General features: G+C 42.6%; 1 protein-coding gene across 3 annotated transcripts in view; it reads right to left on the reverse strand.

Moving 5' to 3' along the window:
• Positions 1-13,957, reverse strand: part of lekr1 (leucine, glutamate and lysine rich 1) — a 70,376-nt gene that overhangs the window by 4,346 nt on the left and 52,073 nt on the right. For all 3 annotated transcript variants that reach the window (XM_046865226.1, XM_046865228.1, XM_046865229.1), the window contains 3 exons: positions 12,412-12,573; positions 2,300-2,393; positions 54-518 (listed from right to left, as the gene is read on the reverse strand). In XM_046865226.1, coding sequence (XP_046721182.1) covers positions 54-518; positions 2,300-2,393; positions 12,412-12,573 — 721 coding nt within the window. The remainder of the gene's footprint in view (positions 1-53; positions 519-2,299; positions 2,394-12,411; positions 12,574-13,957) is intronic.

Here is a 13,957-nt window from a genome sequence, read left to right on the forward strand (position 1 = left end):
ACACACACACAGACAAACACATATACAAACACGTGTGTGTGTGTGTGTCTAACCTCGACATGTAGATCGCAGTTCTCTTTTCTGAGCTGTTGAACATCTCTGTGTGCTCGCTGTAGCTCCTCCACTTCCTGCTGAAGTTCCTGCAGTTGGTGCTGCAGCTGGCCAACCTCAGCTTGACGCTCTTGCTGGAATTGCTCCTCTCGCCCTGAAGCCTCCTCTCGCACGGCCCTCAGATCCTTCTTATGCTCTTGCAGGAGTTGCTCCTCTCGCCCTAAAGCCTCCTCTCGCATGGTCCTCAGATCCTCCTCATGCTCTCGCAGGAGTTGCTCCTCTCGCCCTGAGGCCTCCTCTCGCACGGCCCTCAGATCCTCCTCACGCTCTCGCAGGAGTTGCTCCTCTCGCCCTGAGGCCTTCTCTCGCATGGTCCTCAGATCCTCTTCATGCTCTCGCAGGAGAGCTTCCAGAGCGGACACCTCCTCCTGCAGCTCCTGAGTGGCGGACTGCACCAAGGCGGCAAGCTGAAGAGCAACACGAGACCAGAAAAATTGGAGAGGTTAATGGGGAAAAGAGAGGTCTCTCGGTCTCTCTCTCTCTCTCTTGCTCTCTCTCTCTTTTTTTCTCACACACACATGCATTTCTTCTAAACGGTTCTTCCTCTCAGAACAGCCCTTCCTCTTAGCTGCTCTTCTCAGCAGCTTTATTTCCAATAGCTCTTCCTCTCAGCCATTCTTTTTCTCAGCTGCTCTTTTTTTAGTAGCTCTTTCTTTCAGCAGCTTCTCTTCTCCACAGTTCTTCCTTACAGCCTCTCTTCCTCCAAGCAGCTCTTCCTCCCAAAACAGCTCTTCCTCTTCCTCCAAGCAGCTCTTCCTCCCAGAACAGCTCTTCCTCTTCCTCCAAGCAGCTCTTCCTCCCAAAACAGCTCTTCCTCTTCCTCCAAGCAGCTCTTCCTCCCAGAACAGCTATTCCTCTTCCTCCCAAAACAGCTCTTCCTCTTCCTCCAAACAGCTCTTCCTCCCAGAACAGCTCTTCCTCTTCCTCCCAAAACAGCTCTTCCTCTTCCTCCAAGCAGCTCTTCATCCCAGAACACTTCTTCCTCTTAGTAACTCTTCCTTTTAGCAGCTCCTCCTCTTCCTCCCTTCTTCTAAGCAGCACTATTTCTCTCAACAGCATCTCTCCTCCACTGCATGAGCACACACACACACACACACACACACACACACACACACACACACACACACACACACGTCTGGTCTAATGGCACGCAATGTATTCTTTGTTGCTTAGAACCAAGGCCACCATGTTTTTGTCACCCAGCTGTGATTCTGTGTGTGTGTGTGTGTGTGTGTGTGTGTGTGTGAGAGAGAGAGAATTATTGTCCATTTGTGTAATGGGTGGAAAGAGTGTGTGAGTGTGTAAGAGAAGATAATGACAGTATTATTATACACACATTCCACTAGTCCACATATGAACAGATCTCTCTCTCTCTCTCTCTCTCTCTCTCTCTCTCTCTATCCTGTCTCCCTTTTTATATCCTTTTTCCCTTACTCCCTCTCTCTATCTGTCCTGTATTCCTCCATATCTCTCTATCTGTCCTGTATCCCTCTTTTTCTCTCCATCTCTCCTATATCCCTTTTTATCTCTCTATCTGTCCTACATCCCTCCTTATCTCTCTATCTGTCCTGTATCCCTCTTTATCTCTCTATCTGTCCTGCATCCCTCCATATCTCTCTATATGTCCTGTATCCCTCTTTTTCTCTCCATCTGTTCTGTATCCCTCTTTATCCCTCTGTCTGTCCTGTATCCCTCTGTATCTCTCTATCTGTCCTGTATCCCTCCATATCTCTCCATCTGTCCTGTTTCCCTCTTTATCTCTCTATCTGTCCTGCATCCCTCTTTATCTCTATGTATTAAAGCAGTTCTTCATAGAGCCGGCTTGGTGCACAGGGTCTTTGATGCTGGAGGACGTTTGGGTCTCCAGGTTCAAGTAAAGAAAAAATTTCATGCATTTTGAGATAGAAGTCAGAATGAAGATAAGTAAATTGATGATTTGCTGTCAGTCTGGAACAAAGAAATAAAAATGAACTTTCAGCAGAGCATCATATTTTCTCCACTGAATCGTATCGTACTGCACCGCTAAGCGCTTCATATGTATCTTTAATGTATCGTATCGTCGGTTATGCATCGAGATGAGAATCGGATCGGCTTTAATTATGGAGATACGCATCCCTATTAACATTCGGGGTGTGTGTGTGTGTGTGTATGTGTGTGTGTGTGCGTGCTGAAAGTGAACAATCCTCACCTTTGACTTCTGTTCGTCAGCAAGCTGCAGTTTTGCCCTGAACGCGTCCTCCATCTGCTGCATCTCTTCGCTCTGAGTGCGTTTCAGCGCCTCCCTGAGGACACACGGGGTATCGCGTGCATAAGAACGACATTATTTTGACACATATAAGTGTGTGTGCAGGTTGATTTTAATCCACAACAATAATTTTAAGGAATGTTTTAAAAACGGACGCCGCGTTTTAAAGTCATGCCGGGCCCGAGAGTTAGGTGTTATCATCACCGGGTCCAAAAGAAGTGAGAGAGCAAGACACACACACACACACACACACACACACACACACATACACACAGAACTACAAAGGCTTCAAAGACCTCTCTGAAGAGCTGCACGGATACAAAACATTTGCATACATGAGCGCTTTGATGTCACGCGCCATAAAAAAAGAGGCATGGTTATTTTTTCTTGATCCAAAGCTAACATTAGCGCTTAGCCCATCCCTGAAGCGCACGTGTGTGTTGCTGTGTGCGTTGAGCTACGTTATATACATTCATTATCAATCAAAAACCCACACAATAAAGCCTGATAGTGTTTGAGGTACAGGACGGCCTGACGTGTGTGTGTGTGTGTGTGTGTGTGTATGTGTGTTTACAGAAAATGACCATGCCCAAGCACGTGGCATGAGTTTAACTCCTGTTCCTTTTGGTCTAATGTCGCGCCGTTCCCCGGGGGTTCCCCCCCACTACCCACAATCCTGTGCGCTTTTTGTTTCCGCCTGCCGTCTTTTGGACTCGGGCGTGGCGGCTGCAAACAAACAACGCTTCCAGATGTTTTTTGTCTCACTCGCATTCGTTCAGACGAGCCAGCTGTCTGCTCGGCCCTGTGACACCGGCGGCGAGGATGAAATGACAGTTTTATAGCGCATTCCTTTCCGGCTTCAACATTCCAACCTTCACACACTCACACACACACACACACACACACACACACACACACACACACACACACACACACACAGTGAGAGATACACTGAAGCTAGGTTTTTCTCGCGTGGTAAACGAGATGAGACAGAAATAGACGCTCGCCTCTGCTCCCGCTCCCTGTCACGTCTGCATACCTGTAATTCCTGTGTTCTCGTCTCATCTCACTCGAATCACGCCCAGTGTTCCTGATCTTTACACGTCAGGAGTTCCTCACGCCTCAGAATCTACCGAGCGACAACGAAAAATAAAAAAGCCGCGTACCATCGATACAACGAGTCGAGATTAGACGGAAATACGCTGTATCGCCGAAAGTATTTGGACACCTGACTTTCCCAGCCATACATGGTTCTTCCCCAAACCGTTTCCACAAACTTGGTTGCACAATTGTATTGGACGTCTCTGAACGTGTGAGCAGGAAACTTTCCCTTCACACAAACCATATACTTGAGTTAAAGTAAAATGTGACTCCAGTAAAAGTAAAAACGTCCCTTTAAACATTTACTTGAGTAAAAGTACAAACGTTTTTGCTTTCAAATGTAAGTGTCCAAAGTAGTGATTATAACTATAATGTTCCTATGATCATTTTTATCACAAGATTCTTCACTTAATCAACTCAGTTTATGTGTAAAGACTTGAATGTGACTCTCAGCACACTGATCTATTAATAGAATGATATTAATGACTCAAACACTGATTGATTTCTGTTACAATGATCATGAGCCCAAAACATAAAAAAATCACGTAAATGAGGTCACGTGTGTTGTGGTGAGTTTGACTCTGGAGTTTCTTCATCATTTATTCCTCTCTAAATGTTCTACTTGATGTTGAACTGATGCTGAACTGTATGTTGGTGATCAGTAGATACACCGAGCGCCGATCAAAACACAGCGTGCGCTCGATCCTGATTGGTTGCTCGCTGCGTGTTTCACCAGTTATGTTTTTATCCTCGTGAATAAAAAGGGACGAGTGATTTCACTACATGTAGTCAAAAGTCAAATATTTGACTTTGAAATGTAGTGAAGTTACAGTAAAAATCTCCCAAAATGGAAACACTTCAGTAAAGTACAGACACGTGAAAAAGCAACTTAACTACAGAAACTAATTACATTTACTTCATTACTGTCAACCACTGGAGACACCATGGCATAGTTTTTATCCAATTATAGCTACATTCGATGCCGTACAGAGTAGTTCCTGTTGTCACTTATATGAAGTGACAGATTGACCTCTGACAAGTAGGATTTGTTAGATGTGTGTGTGTGTGTGTGTGTGTGTGTGTGTGTGTGCTACGAGACAAAGAAATGAACTAGAAGAAAACCCTGATCTATTTTTTTTCTTTTTCTTTGTTAACAGTGATGTATCATGAATAGCTTGTCTCTGACATCCCTGGAATTTGTGAGTGTGTGTGTGTGTGTGTGTGCGTGTGTGCGTGTGTGTGTGTGAGTTTAGCTAAAGTATGTGAAGTTTACAAGCCAAATTCTTATTTTGCTTACCCCTATATTTACCTCTCTCTCTCTCTCTCTCTCTCTCTCTCAGTTCCCTTTATCACTGTCTATATGTCACTCTGCACACATCACTGCTTCCACCCTCCTCCCCCTCCCTCCCTCCCTCTCTCTTTTCCCTGCGTGACAACATGCCTAATGATATCTCTGTCAGTTAAATCATTCTACCAGTTTCTCTGTAATGACGTTAATATGCGGCTCGTTGCTAATTAGTCGCAGCAGAAGCCCGAGGCGAGGAGAACATTCCTCTTTAGCGAGGCTCTTCTGAAGGCCGTATAGGGAACTTCTCTTTTAGCTCGCTTTCCCTATATAGAACTGCATGAGGTATTCGATACATTTTCTCCTCCGAACGGCTAACACGCTCTTAATCTTAATCAGGTGTTAGAGTTGTTCTCAGTAGGTTTAAAGGAGACATTCTAAAACACTTAACGTGAAAAAGGCATAACGTGGTTTAATGCCATAAGACAGCATTTTTAAAAGACCAAACTCAGTAAACACATTAATAATAAAGCTTACTATGTACAGACAAGCAGTTTGGTTGAGTTTGTTTTGTTTTTTTAACGCTGTCTTATCGCATTGAGCCACATGTAGCTTTTTTCCTAGAGCTGAAGATGTTGAGGTTTTCGTTGGGAGTGTCGACGATGGACAGGATTAGAAATGAGTTTATTAGAGGGACAGCGCATGTAGGACGTTTTGGAGACAAGGTGAGGGAGGTGTGATTGAGATGGTTTGGACATGTGCAGAGGAGGGACATGGGGTATATCAGTAGGAGAATGCTGAGGATGGAGACACCAGGAAGGAGGAAAAGAGGAAGACCAAGGAGGAGGTTCATGGATGTGGTGAGGGAAGACATGCAGGTAGTTGGTGTGAAAGAGGCAAATGTAGAGGACAGTGGGTTTAGAGACAGATGATCCGCTGTGGCGCCCCCTAATGAGAGCAGCTGAAAGAAGAAAAAGCAGTTGATTCACTCGCCTTCATTAGTGACAAGTTTCATCTGCACAGTTCATTAATTCAACAAATTTACAAAAGAGTAATGGAAACTTAAGTTTCACACATTCTGACAGCTGGTTTAACCATTCTGCATTCAGTGACTGATGTCTAGATGATTTTAGGGGTTAAAACTATTTAGGTGGGAATCAGTATAATATATTCTGATTAACATGAACATAAACAGCTGATGATGTAAGAAACGGCAGACGTTTGCACAAAATCCATTAAACAAACGTTCCAAAGCGTTCACAATTTGTTCAAACGTGAAAACGAGAAACTGCATCAAGTGACGACGTGACGTGGAGGTTAAACGAGTAGTTTTCAGAGTTTCTCCTTTCTGATCTGAAAAACGCTCAAAACAACTCATTTCACTCACAAACACGAATCTCACTTCCTGTCCGGGAGTCCCAGAGGTTTTATCGAATCCCATAACGTATATAACATCATTCTATTTATAACATCTGGCTGCAGATCACCAAGTTCTTCCTCTCATTCCTGAAAAACAAGGAATCACCCGTCTGTAATGGCTTTTTCTGCTGCTGCGGATGTCTCTCTCATTCTCTCTCTCGTTCTCTCTCTCGTTCTCTATCTCAGAGCATCAACAGCCGCATTGTGAAGCGCTCGAGTGCATGAAAGACGCCGTTTGTTCTCGGCATCCTCGGTCGCACCAGGCCAATAACAGCCTTGCGGCGGAGGGATCATGCCTGCGTGTTAACGAAGCCACAAACCAGAGTCGATTGACACCGGGTCACGGATCCAGCAGGCGGATAAATGCCGGGATGATAAGGGTTTAGGATGTGGAGTTTTGGGGTTCAAATAAACACATCCTCATCTCTTTTTCTTTACATTTCACCCAAATTCAATTCTTTCCAAATCCTGTCAGTGTAGTGCAGTTTATCTTCGCATCTCAATGTATAACTGACAGTACACTACATTAAAGATACATATGAAGCAGCTACTGGTGCGGAGCGATACGATTTACCACTATGACAACGCGATTTCAATTGCTCTGCAATTCAATACGGTGCTAATAGTTTACTTTAATTTCGTCTGTTCAGACAGACGGCAAATCATCATTTTACTGAAGCGCCTTCTGACTTCTAACGCATGGCCTCTTTCACACACACGCCTTTATAAAGAAAAAAAGATTAAATAAAACCAGATGTTCTTTTCCTGTTGTGTGTGCAGGAAGTTACAGCTCTACCTCTGCCATGTTAATCTGTATTTTATGTGACTCTCAGGACAAACCTTTTCAAAAAAGAGCATTTCTCAAAACAATTTGTACAAACAGCATTGGATTTCTTGCAAAACCCTGAACTCAAAATCCTCAGTTCATCTCTCAAAGGTAAGAATTTGTGTCGATGAACATCTCATTTCCATCAGAATGAAAAGTCTGCAGTTTCAGTATTTCCTGATATAAACTACAGACTGAAAATGCACGAGGCTGAATTTCTTCTATTTGGCATCTATGAATATCAGCAGTACAAATTCATTTATGTGAGTGCATATTTGATTTATATCGATTGCAAGACATCAAACAGCATTTACTGGCATTTAAAGGTTCACGAGATTCACCTTTTTTAAAGGACTCGTTCATTCATTGTTTGATCTCGATGCCGTCTCGCCTTCATTACCGACATTCAAGATTCATTTGCACAATTCATCAATTTAAGACATTTACTAAAAAAGTTCTAAAGTTTTAAAGAAATTAAAGCTTCACAGATAATAACAACTGGTTGAGTTCTGCAATGAACTGATGCTAAGATGTTTTTGGGGATTAAAACTATTCAGGTGAAATCAGTATAATATATTTTGATTAACATGAACATAAAGGTCTGATAATGTAGGAAACAGCAGACACTCGTACACAATCTATTAAACGATGTACCAAAGCGTTAGCAATTTAAGGAAAGTGACGAGAAATTGCTTTTATAATGTGCACAATTGACTAAATGATGTGGAGGTTGAACAAGTAGTTTTGAGAAATTTCAGATCAGAAATGAAATTTCTCAAAACTACTTGTTCAACCTCCACATCATTTAGTCAATTGTGTGTGTGTGTGTGTGTGTGTGTGTGTGTGTGTGTGTGTGTGTGTGTGTGTGTGTATGTATGTATATACATACATACACACACACACACACACACACACACACACACACACACACGATTTCCTTGAGCCATTTAGCCTGCGATAGGATGAACGTGTTGTGTTTTCTGTTCTGTTCGCCAAAATGGAGTTCCACATCAATTAAACCCCTGATTACAATCAAGTGTTTTCCTTTAAACGCCACAAACAAACCAGAAGCACAACACATTTCTGTGTCTCTGTTCCTCTGCTGTAACTGCCGGCGTGATGACGATCTGTAGTGGACCGGAATAAGAACATTCAAACAATCAGCAATTGAGCACTACTGCAGAAAGTTTGTGTGTGTGTGTGTGTGTGTGTGTGTGTGTGTTTCACATGACCACAGCCTCAAATCAGCTGCTCCCGAAATCTACTGACCTGCTGAGCAAAACAAAGCTCAGTTATTTGAATTAAACTCATTTCCACATCACCATCAGCACACACATACAAGCACACTGGGGTTTTTGGAGGGTTTTTAAATTCTGTAGACAGACAAAAGTTTGTCTTATTGAACATCCTATTTCACATCGAGTCCTCATTTGCTCTTATAATAAGCTCCAATCTTCTGTGTAGATGTTCCACAAGATTTGTGGAGATTCATTAAAGGTTCCACCGAACCAAGGTTGGGTCTCGTCGTTCATAGTTCATGAACACAGACAGACAGTCAGACAGACAGACAGACAGACAGACAGACAGATAAATGAGGTATGTGGAAGAGGGCAGATAGCGCTTTTCTCCGAGTGTGTTAGCACCCCCCTGTGGTGTGCCAGTAGAAAAATATGGGTTGAAAATTGGGGTTTGCACTTTTGTGTAAGCAGGGTACAATTTTCCTTTTTTCTCTTCTATTATTCTTTCGTTAGTCACATTAAAGCTCTCTGACAAATCGATCTTTATTTCTGGCTTGGAGTGTAACATTTTATCTCCACTCATTCTGCCCAGGCCACAATGTCCTTATAACATCACAATGTTTATTATTATTATTATTATTATTCATGTAATTTAATTTTACTCCTTTGCAACACTGATAATTTCTCTCTTTTCCCAAAGTAATCTTTAGCTCCTATTGAACTGTACAATAATAATATTCATAATAAAGATTGTGCATCCAGGGGGCGGAGCTTTCTCATTGTCATATATCAGAACCCATCTTTATGCTTGGTGTACGCAAGCGGTCGTATCTTCCTGACGGCTGTGAAACACACTGTAGTGAGTGTATAGGTTTAGAGGTCAGGTAGTGGTGTGTGGTTTACCGCTAGGCTACAAGTGAGAAACCAGTAGGGTTTTAAAATCCTGTTTCTACTGCAGTACAACACATTTAGGCCACGTGAGCACATTTCGGTTATCATAGCTTTTGAAAAAGAAAAGAAAACTACACCCAATACACACCTCTGCTACATCTGTACATCAGACAGACAGACAGACAGACAGACAGACAGACAGACAGACAGATAGATAGATAGATAGAGCGATCGATCACACACACACAGACACACAGACACACAGACACACACACACACACACACACACACACACACACACACACACACACAATCAAGACAGAACAAGGATAACTGAATGCTTTTATCCTGAGATGCATCGTATAAGAACATGTTGTTCCTGCACTTTATTCACTGATGCATAAAAAGACTAAATGGCTATGAAGGTGATGATACAAGAGAGACCAGACCAACAACAAACAACAGCTGCAACAAAAGAAACAAACACACACACACACACACACACACACACACACACACAGGTGGGTATTGTTGCAATTAAAGAGTAATAAAGAACAGGGCAGGCAGGAATTAGAGTGCTGTTAACCAGGGAACAGGTGGAGACGGAGAACAGAGGAAGAAACTGGAACACACACACACACACACACACACACACACACACAAAAGAGAACAAGCACTGACCCGACCAGGTAAAGAAAAATGTGAATACACACAAAAGCCTTGTTTAGATGGGATTAGTTCAGGACCTGGAGTTGATCCATCTGTTCCAGTTGCACCTGTAGGATTGAGCTCCATCCCTGACTTTATGACCTTCTTCATCTACTGACTCATCAGATTAATCTCACCTGAATCAAAACCTCTGAGCTTGTGTGTGTGTGTGTGTGTGTGTGTGTGTGTGTGTGCGTCCACTTCCTGACTCTCTGAATGAATGCTAAAATCCATGGAGGAATCTCAGAAACACTGCGGTGAATTTTCCTTGTTTTAAATTAGAGAAAGAAAGAAAAAAGAAAGAAAGAAAGAAAGAAAGAAAGAAAGAAAGAAAGAAAGAAAGAAAGAAAGAAAGAAAGAAAGAAAGAAAGAAGTGATTGAATCAATGAATAAATGAATGAGTAAATAAGTTAATTAATGTATACGAGCATGCAAAATATAACCCATTAACCATAACAGACATAACCAATTATTAGGTGCATTTTGGAGCTCAAATGGACAGACAGACTGACAGACAGACAGACTGACAGACAGACAACTCTGGCTGTGAGAAGGTCATGACTGTGTTATGGTGTTACTGTCGGACATGTTTGTGCTGTTAACCGGCGTGCGCACACACACACACACACACACACACACACACACACACACACACACACACACACACACATACATACACACACACACACACACACATACATACATACACACATGCACAAATATACAGTGCCCTCCACAATTATTGGCACCCCTGTTTAAGATGTGGTCGTGGACTTCTAAAAATTCTCCTTTTTTTAAAACAACATAGAACCCAAATGCAAAAAAAGAGAAAAATCCAACCTTTTATTTAAGTACATAACTTTGGTGGTAAAAAATCACACATTTAGAAAAAAAAAAAACTTGAAATCATGTGTGCCACAATTATTGGCACCCCTGATGTTAATACTTTGTACAACCTCCTTTTGCCAACAAGACAGCACTTAATCTCCTCCTATAACATTTCACAAGATTGGAGAACACAGAGAGGATTTTGACCATTCTTCTTTGCACAATCTTTCTAGATCATCCAGTGTCCTGGGTCCTCTCTTATGCACTCTTCTCTTTAGCTCGCCCCACAGGTTTTCGATTGGGTTGAGGTCTGGGGACTGAGATGGCCATGGGAGGACCTTGAGTTTGTGACTGCTGAACCACTTTTGTGTAGATTTTGCCACATGTTTTGGATCATTATCCTGCTGAAAGACCCAATGACGACCCATCTTCAGCTTTCTGGCAGAGGCCATCAGGTTTTATTTAAAATATCCTGGTACTTCAAAGCGTTCATAATGCCATGCACCCTAACAAGGTTCCCAGGGCCTTTGGAAGAGAAACAGGCCCACAGCATCACAGATCCTCCACCATACTTCACGGTGGGCATGAGGTGCTTTTCGGCATACTCATCTTTTGTTTTACGCCAGACCCACTTAGAGTGTTTGTTGCCAAAAAGCTCAATCTTAGTCTCATCTGACCAAAGCACACGATCCCAGTTGAAGTCCCAGTACCGCTTAGCAAACTCCAGGCGTTTACGTTTGTGAGTGTTAGTGAGAAAAGGCTTTTTCCTTGCATGCCTCCCAAACAGCTTGTTGGCATGTAGAGAGCGTCTGATGGTTGTTTTGAGACTCTGTGACCCCAAGATGCCACTCTTTGATGCAATTCTGTGACGGTGAGCTTGGGAAATTTTTTTACTTCTCTTACCATCCTCCTCACTGTGCGTTGTGGCAAGATAAACTTGGGACCTCTTCCAGCCTTGTTTGTCACTGTTCCAGTTGTTTTAAACTTCTTAATGATTCCTCTGACTGTAGATACCGGCAAGTTAAGGCGAGTGGCTATTTTCTTGTAGCCATTGCCTGACTTATGAAGGTCGACACACATCTGCCTTACTTGAATGGTGTGTTCTCTTGTCTTTGCCATGTTGACAAATGGGTAAGAGAATTAGGCCTCTGTGTCACGTCATATTTATACCCCAGGGAAACAGGAAATCATGAATTACTAATTAAAAGTCCCTAGATACCCTGACCAACCTTAGCAACTACAGAAAAATATATAAAAAAAAAAAACCAATTAAATTTTTCAGAGGAATTGTTAGGTGCCAATAATTGTGGGACACATGATTTCAAGTTTTTTTTTCTAAATGTATGATTTTTTTTACCACCAAAGTTATGTACTTAAATGAAAGGTTGGATTTTTCTCTTTTTTTGCATTTGGGTTCTATGTTGTTTTAAAAAAAAAAAAGAATTTTTAGAAGTCCACGACCACATCTTAAACTGGGGTGCCAATAATTGTGGAGGGCACTGTATATGAATATGAATACTGTCCCCCTTCGGTGGTTGTGCTGCTCTGGCACTTTGGCCAAAGGGATGGGCGTGTCAATGTTGAGAGACAGCCAGACATGTTAGAACAAGACACACACACACACACACACACACACACACACACACAGAGAGAGAGGGTGAAAAAGTTAAAAAGTTTCTCTGATGCACTAATGTGTGTTTACATGCATATTATTTGGCACTGTGTGTGTGTGTGTGTGTGTGTGTGTGTGTGTGTTCACCTTTCGTCTTTTATCCTCTGACCCTCCCTCAAAGCTCCTTCCAGTTCCTGCCTCGTCTCCGCCTCCTTCTGTTTCCACGTCAACAACTGCTGCTGTAGGGACTCGCATCGCTGTCGGCATGACAACCAGCTCGCCTTCTTTCCCCCCAGGTCTCGGGACAGACTGTGGGGAGGAACAGGGAAACACACACACACACACACACACACACACACACACACACACACACACACACACCAGCATCTATATACAGTAAACATTAAAAAACTTTTTATTTTACTTGTACTGTTCCTTATGCACTAATACACCCAAAAAGTATTGGGACACCCGATGTTTCTACCCACACGTGGTTATTCCTCAAACTGTCAGTGATTAAGATGTTGGACTTCAGATCAGAAGGTTGTGAGTTCAAATCCCACCACCACAAGCCGACACCGGTAGAAGCCTTTGAGCCAGGCGCTCAATCCACAACAGCTCATCCAAATGCCATAAATATAAAAGTAACTAGGAGATCCAAATCTGTTCCATCATTCCACATCAGTTAATGAAGATATGCTTTACACAGGTTAAAAGATGTGAAAGATCCTCTGCTATAGAGCTTGAACCCTAATGAACTATTAGGCCTCCTCAGAACCTAACTTCACTAACACTCTTGTGTTTGAATGAATATTCACAAAATATAGAGGAACATCTTCCCAGAAGAGTGGAGCTTATTCTAAGAGCGTATGGAGACTCGATGTGGAATGGGATGTTCAAAAAGCAGCAGGTAGAAATCTGACCTATCGGGTGTCCACAAACTTTTGGCGTAGGATTTCCCAGTATACTGCAGAGCATCGAGGACCGTTAGTCATTACGGCTCCTGTTACTGCGCACCGAAACGTCTGTTTTCAAACGGAAACGCATCTGGACGTAAGCTGTGGGCGTATCGTTATTTACACGGAATAGCTGTCGCTATCTGACAGCGTGTGTATTTGTATGTGAGGCTTTTCGGGAAAAAAAAACGAAACCCGAGTCGGTCGTATACGGCACGGTAATGTATACTCGCTGGCATGTCTCCGGGTCGCTCTTGGGTTTGATTAGGGTTTATAACGAGATCGTATAAACGTCACTGAGAAACAATTCGGGGAAAAAGAGTCAGCGTCTGGAATTTCGCGTCCATGAAGAAGAAAAACGTGCAAGAAAAAAAAAAAAAACGGATGCACATGGTAAAGCTTCACACATGTTCGATATAAAGCGCTGAAATTAAAGCATGCTGTGGAACTCGATGGCATGAACACAAACACACACACACACACACATATACTCCCACATAGATATTTCCTCAGTTTGGGAATAAAGTGTGGAAGATCTGAAAGACTTGAAAGTCCATCGAACATCCTTTTGTGTCCTTGAAAGGAATCGTTTGTGCTCAGGATCGATTGAAGAGCTCTGGCTTTGAGCTTCTGAAAGTGGAGGTCATTTTGTGTGCGTGTTTATATATATATATATGTGTGTGTGTGTGTGTGTGTGTGTGTGTGTGTGTGTGTAGGCATTGAAGCTCAGTGGTTGT

This window comes from Silurus meridionalis, chromosome 13 (assembly GCF_014805685.1).
Source record: "Silurus meridionalis isolate SWU-2019-XX chromosome 13, ASM1480568v1, whole genome shotgun sequence".
NCBI classification, from domain to species: domain Eukaryota; kingdom Metazoa; phylum Chordata; class Actinopteri; order Siluriformes; family Siluridae; genus Silurus; species Silurus meridionalis.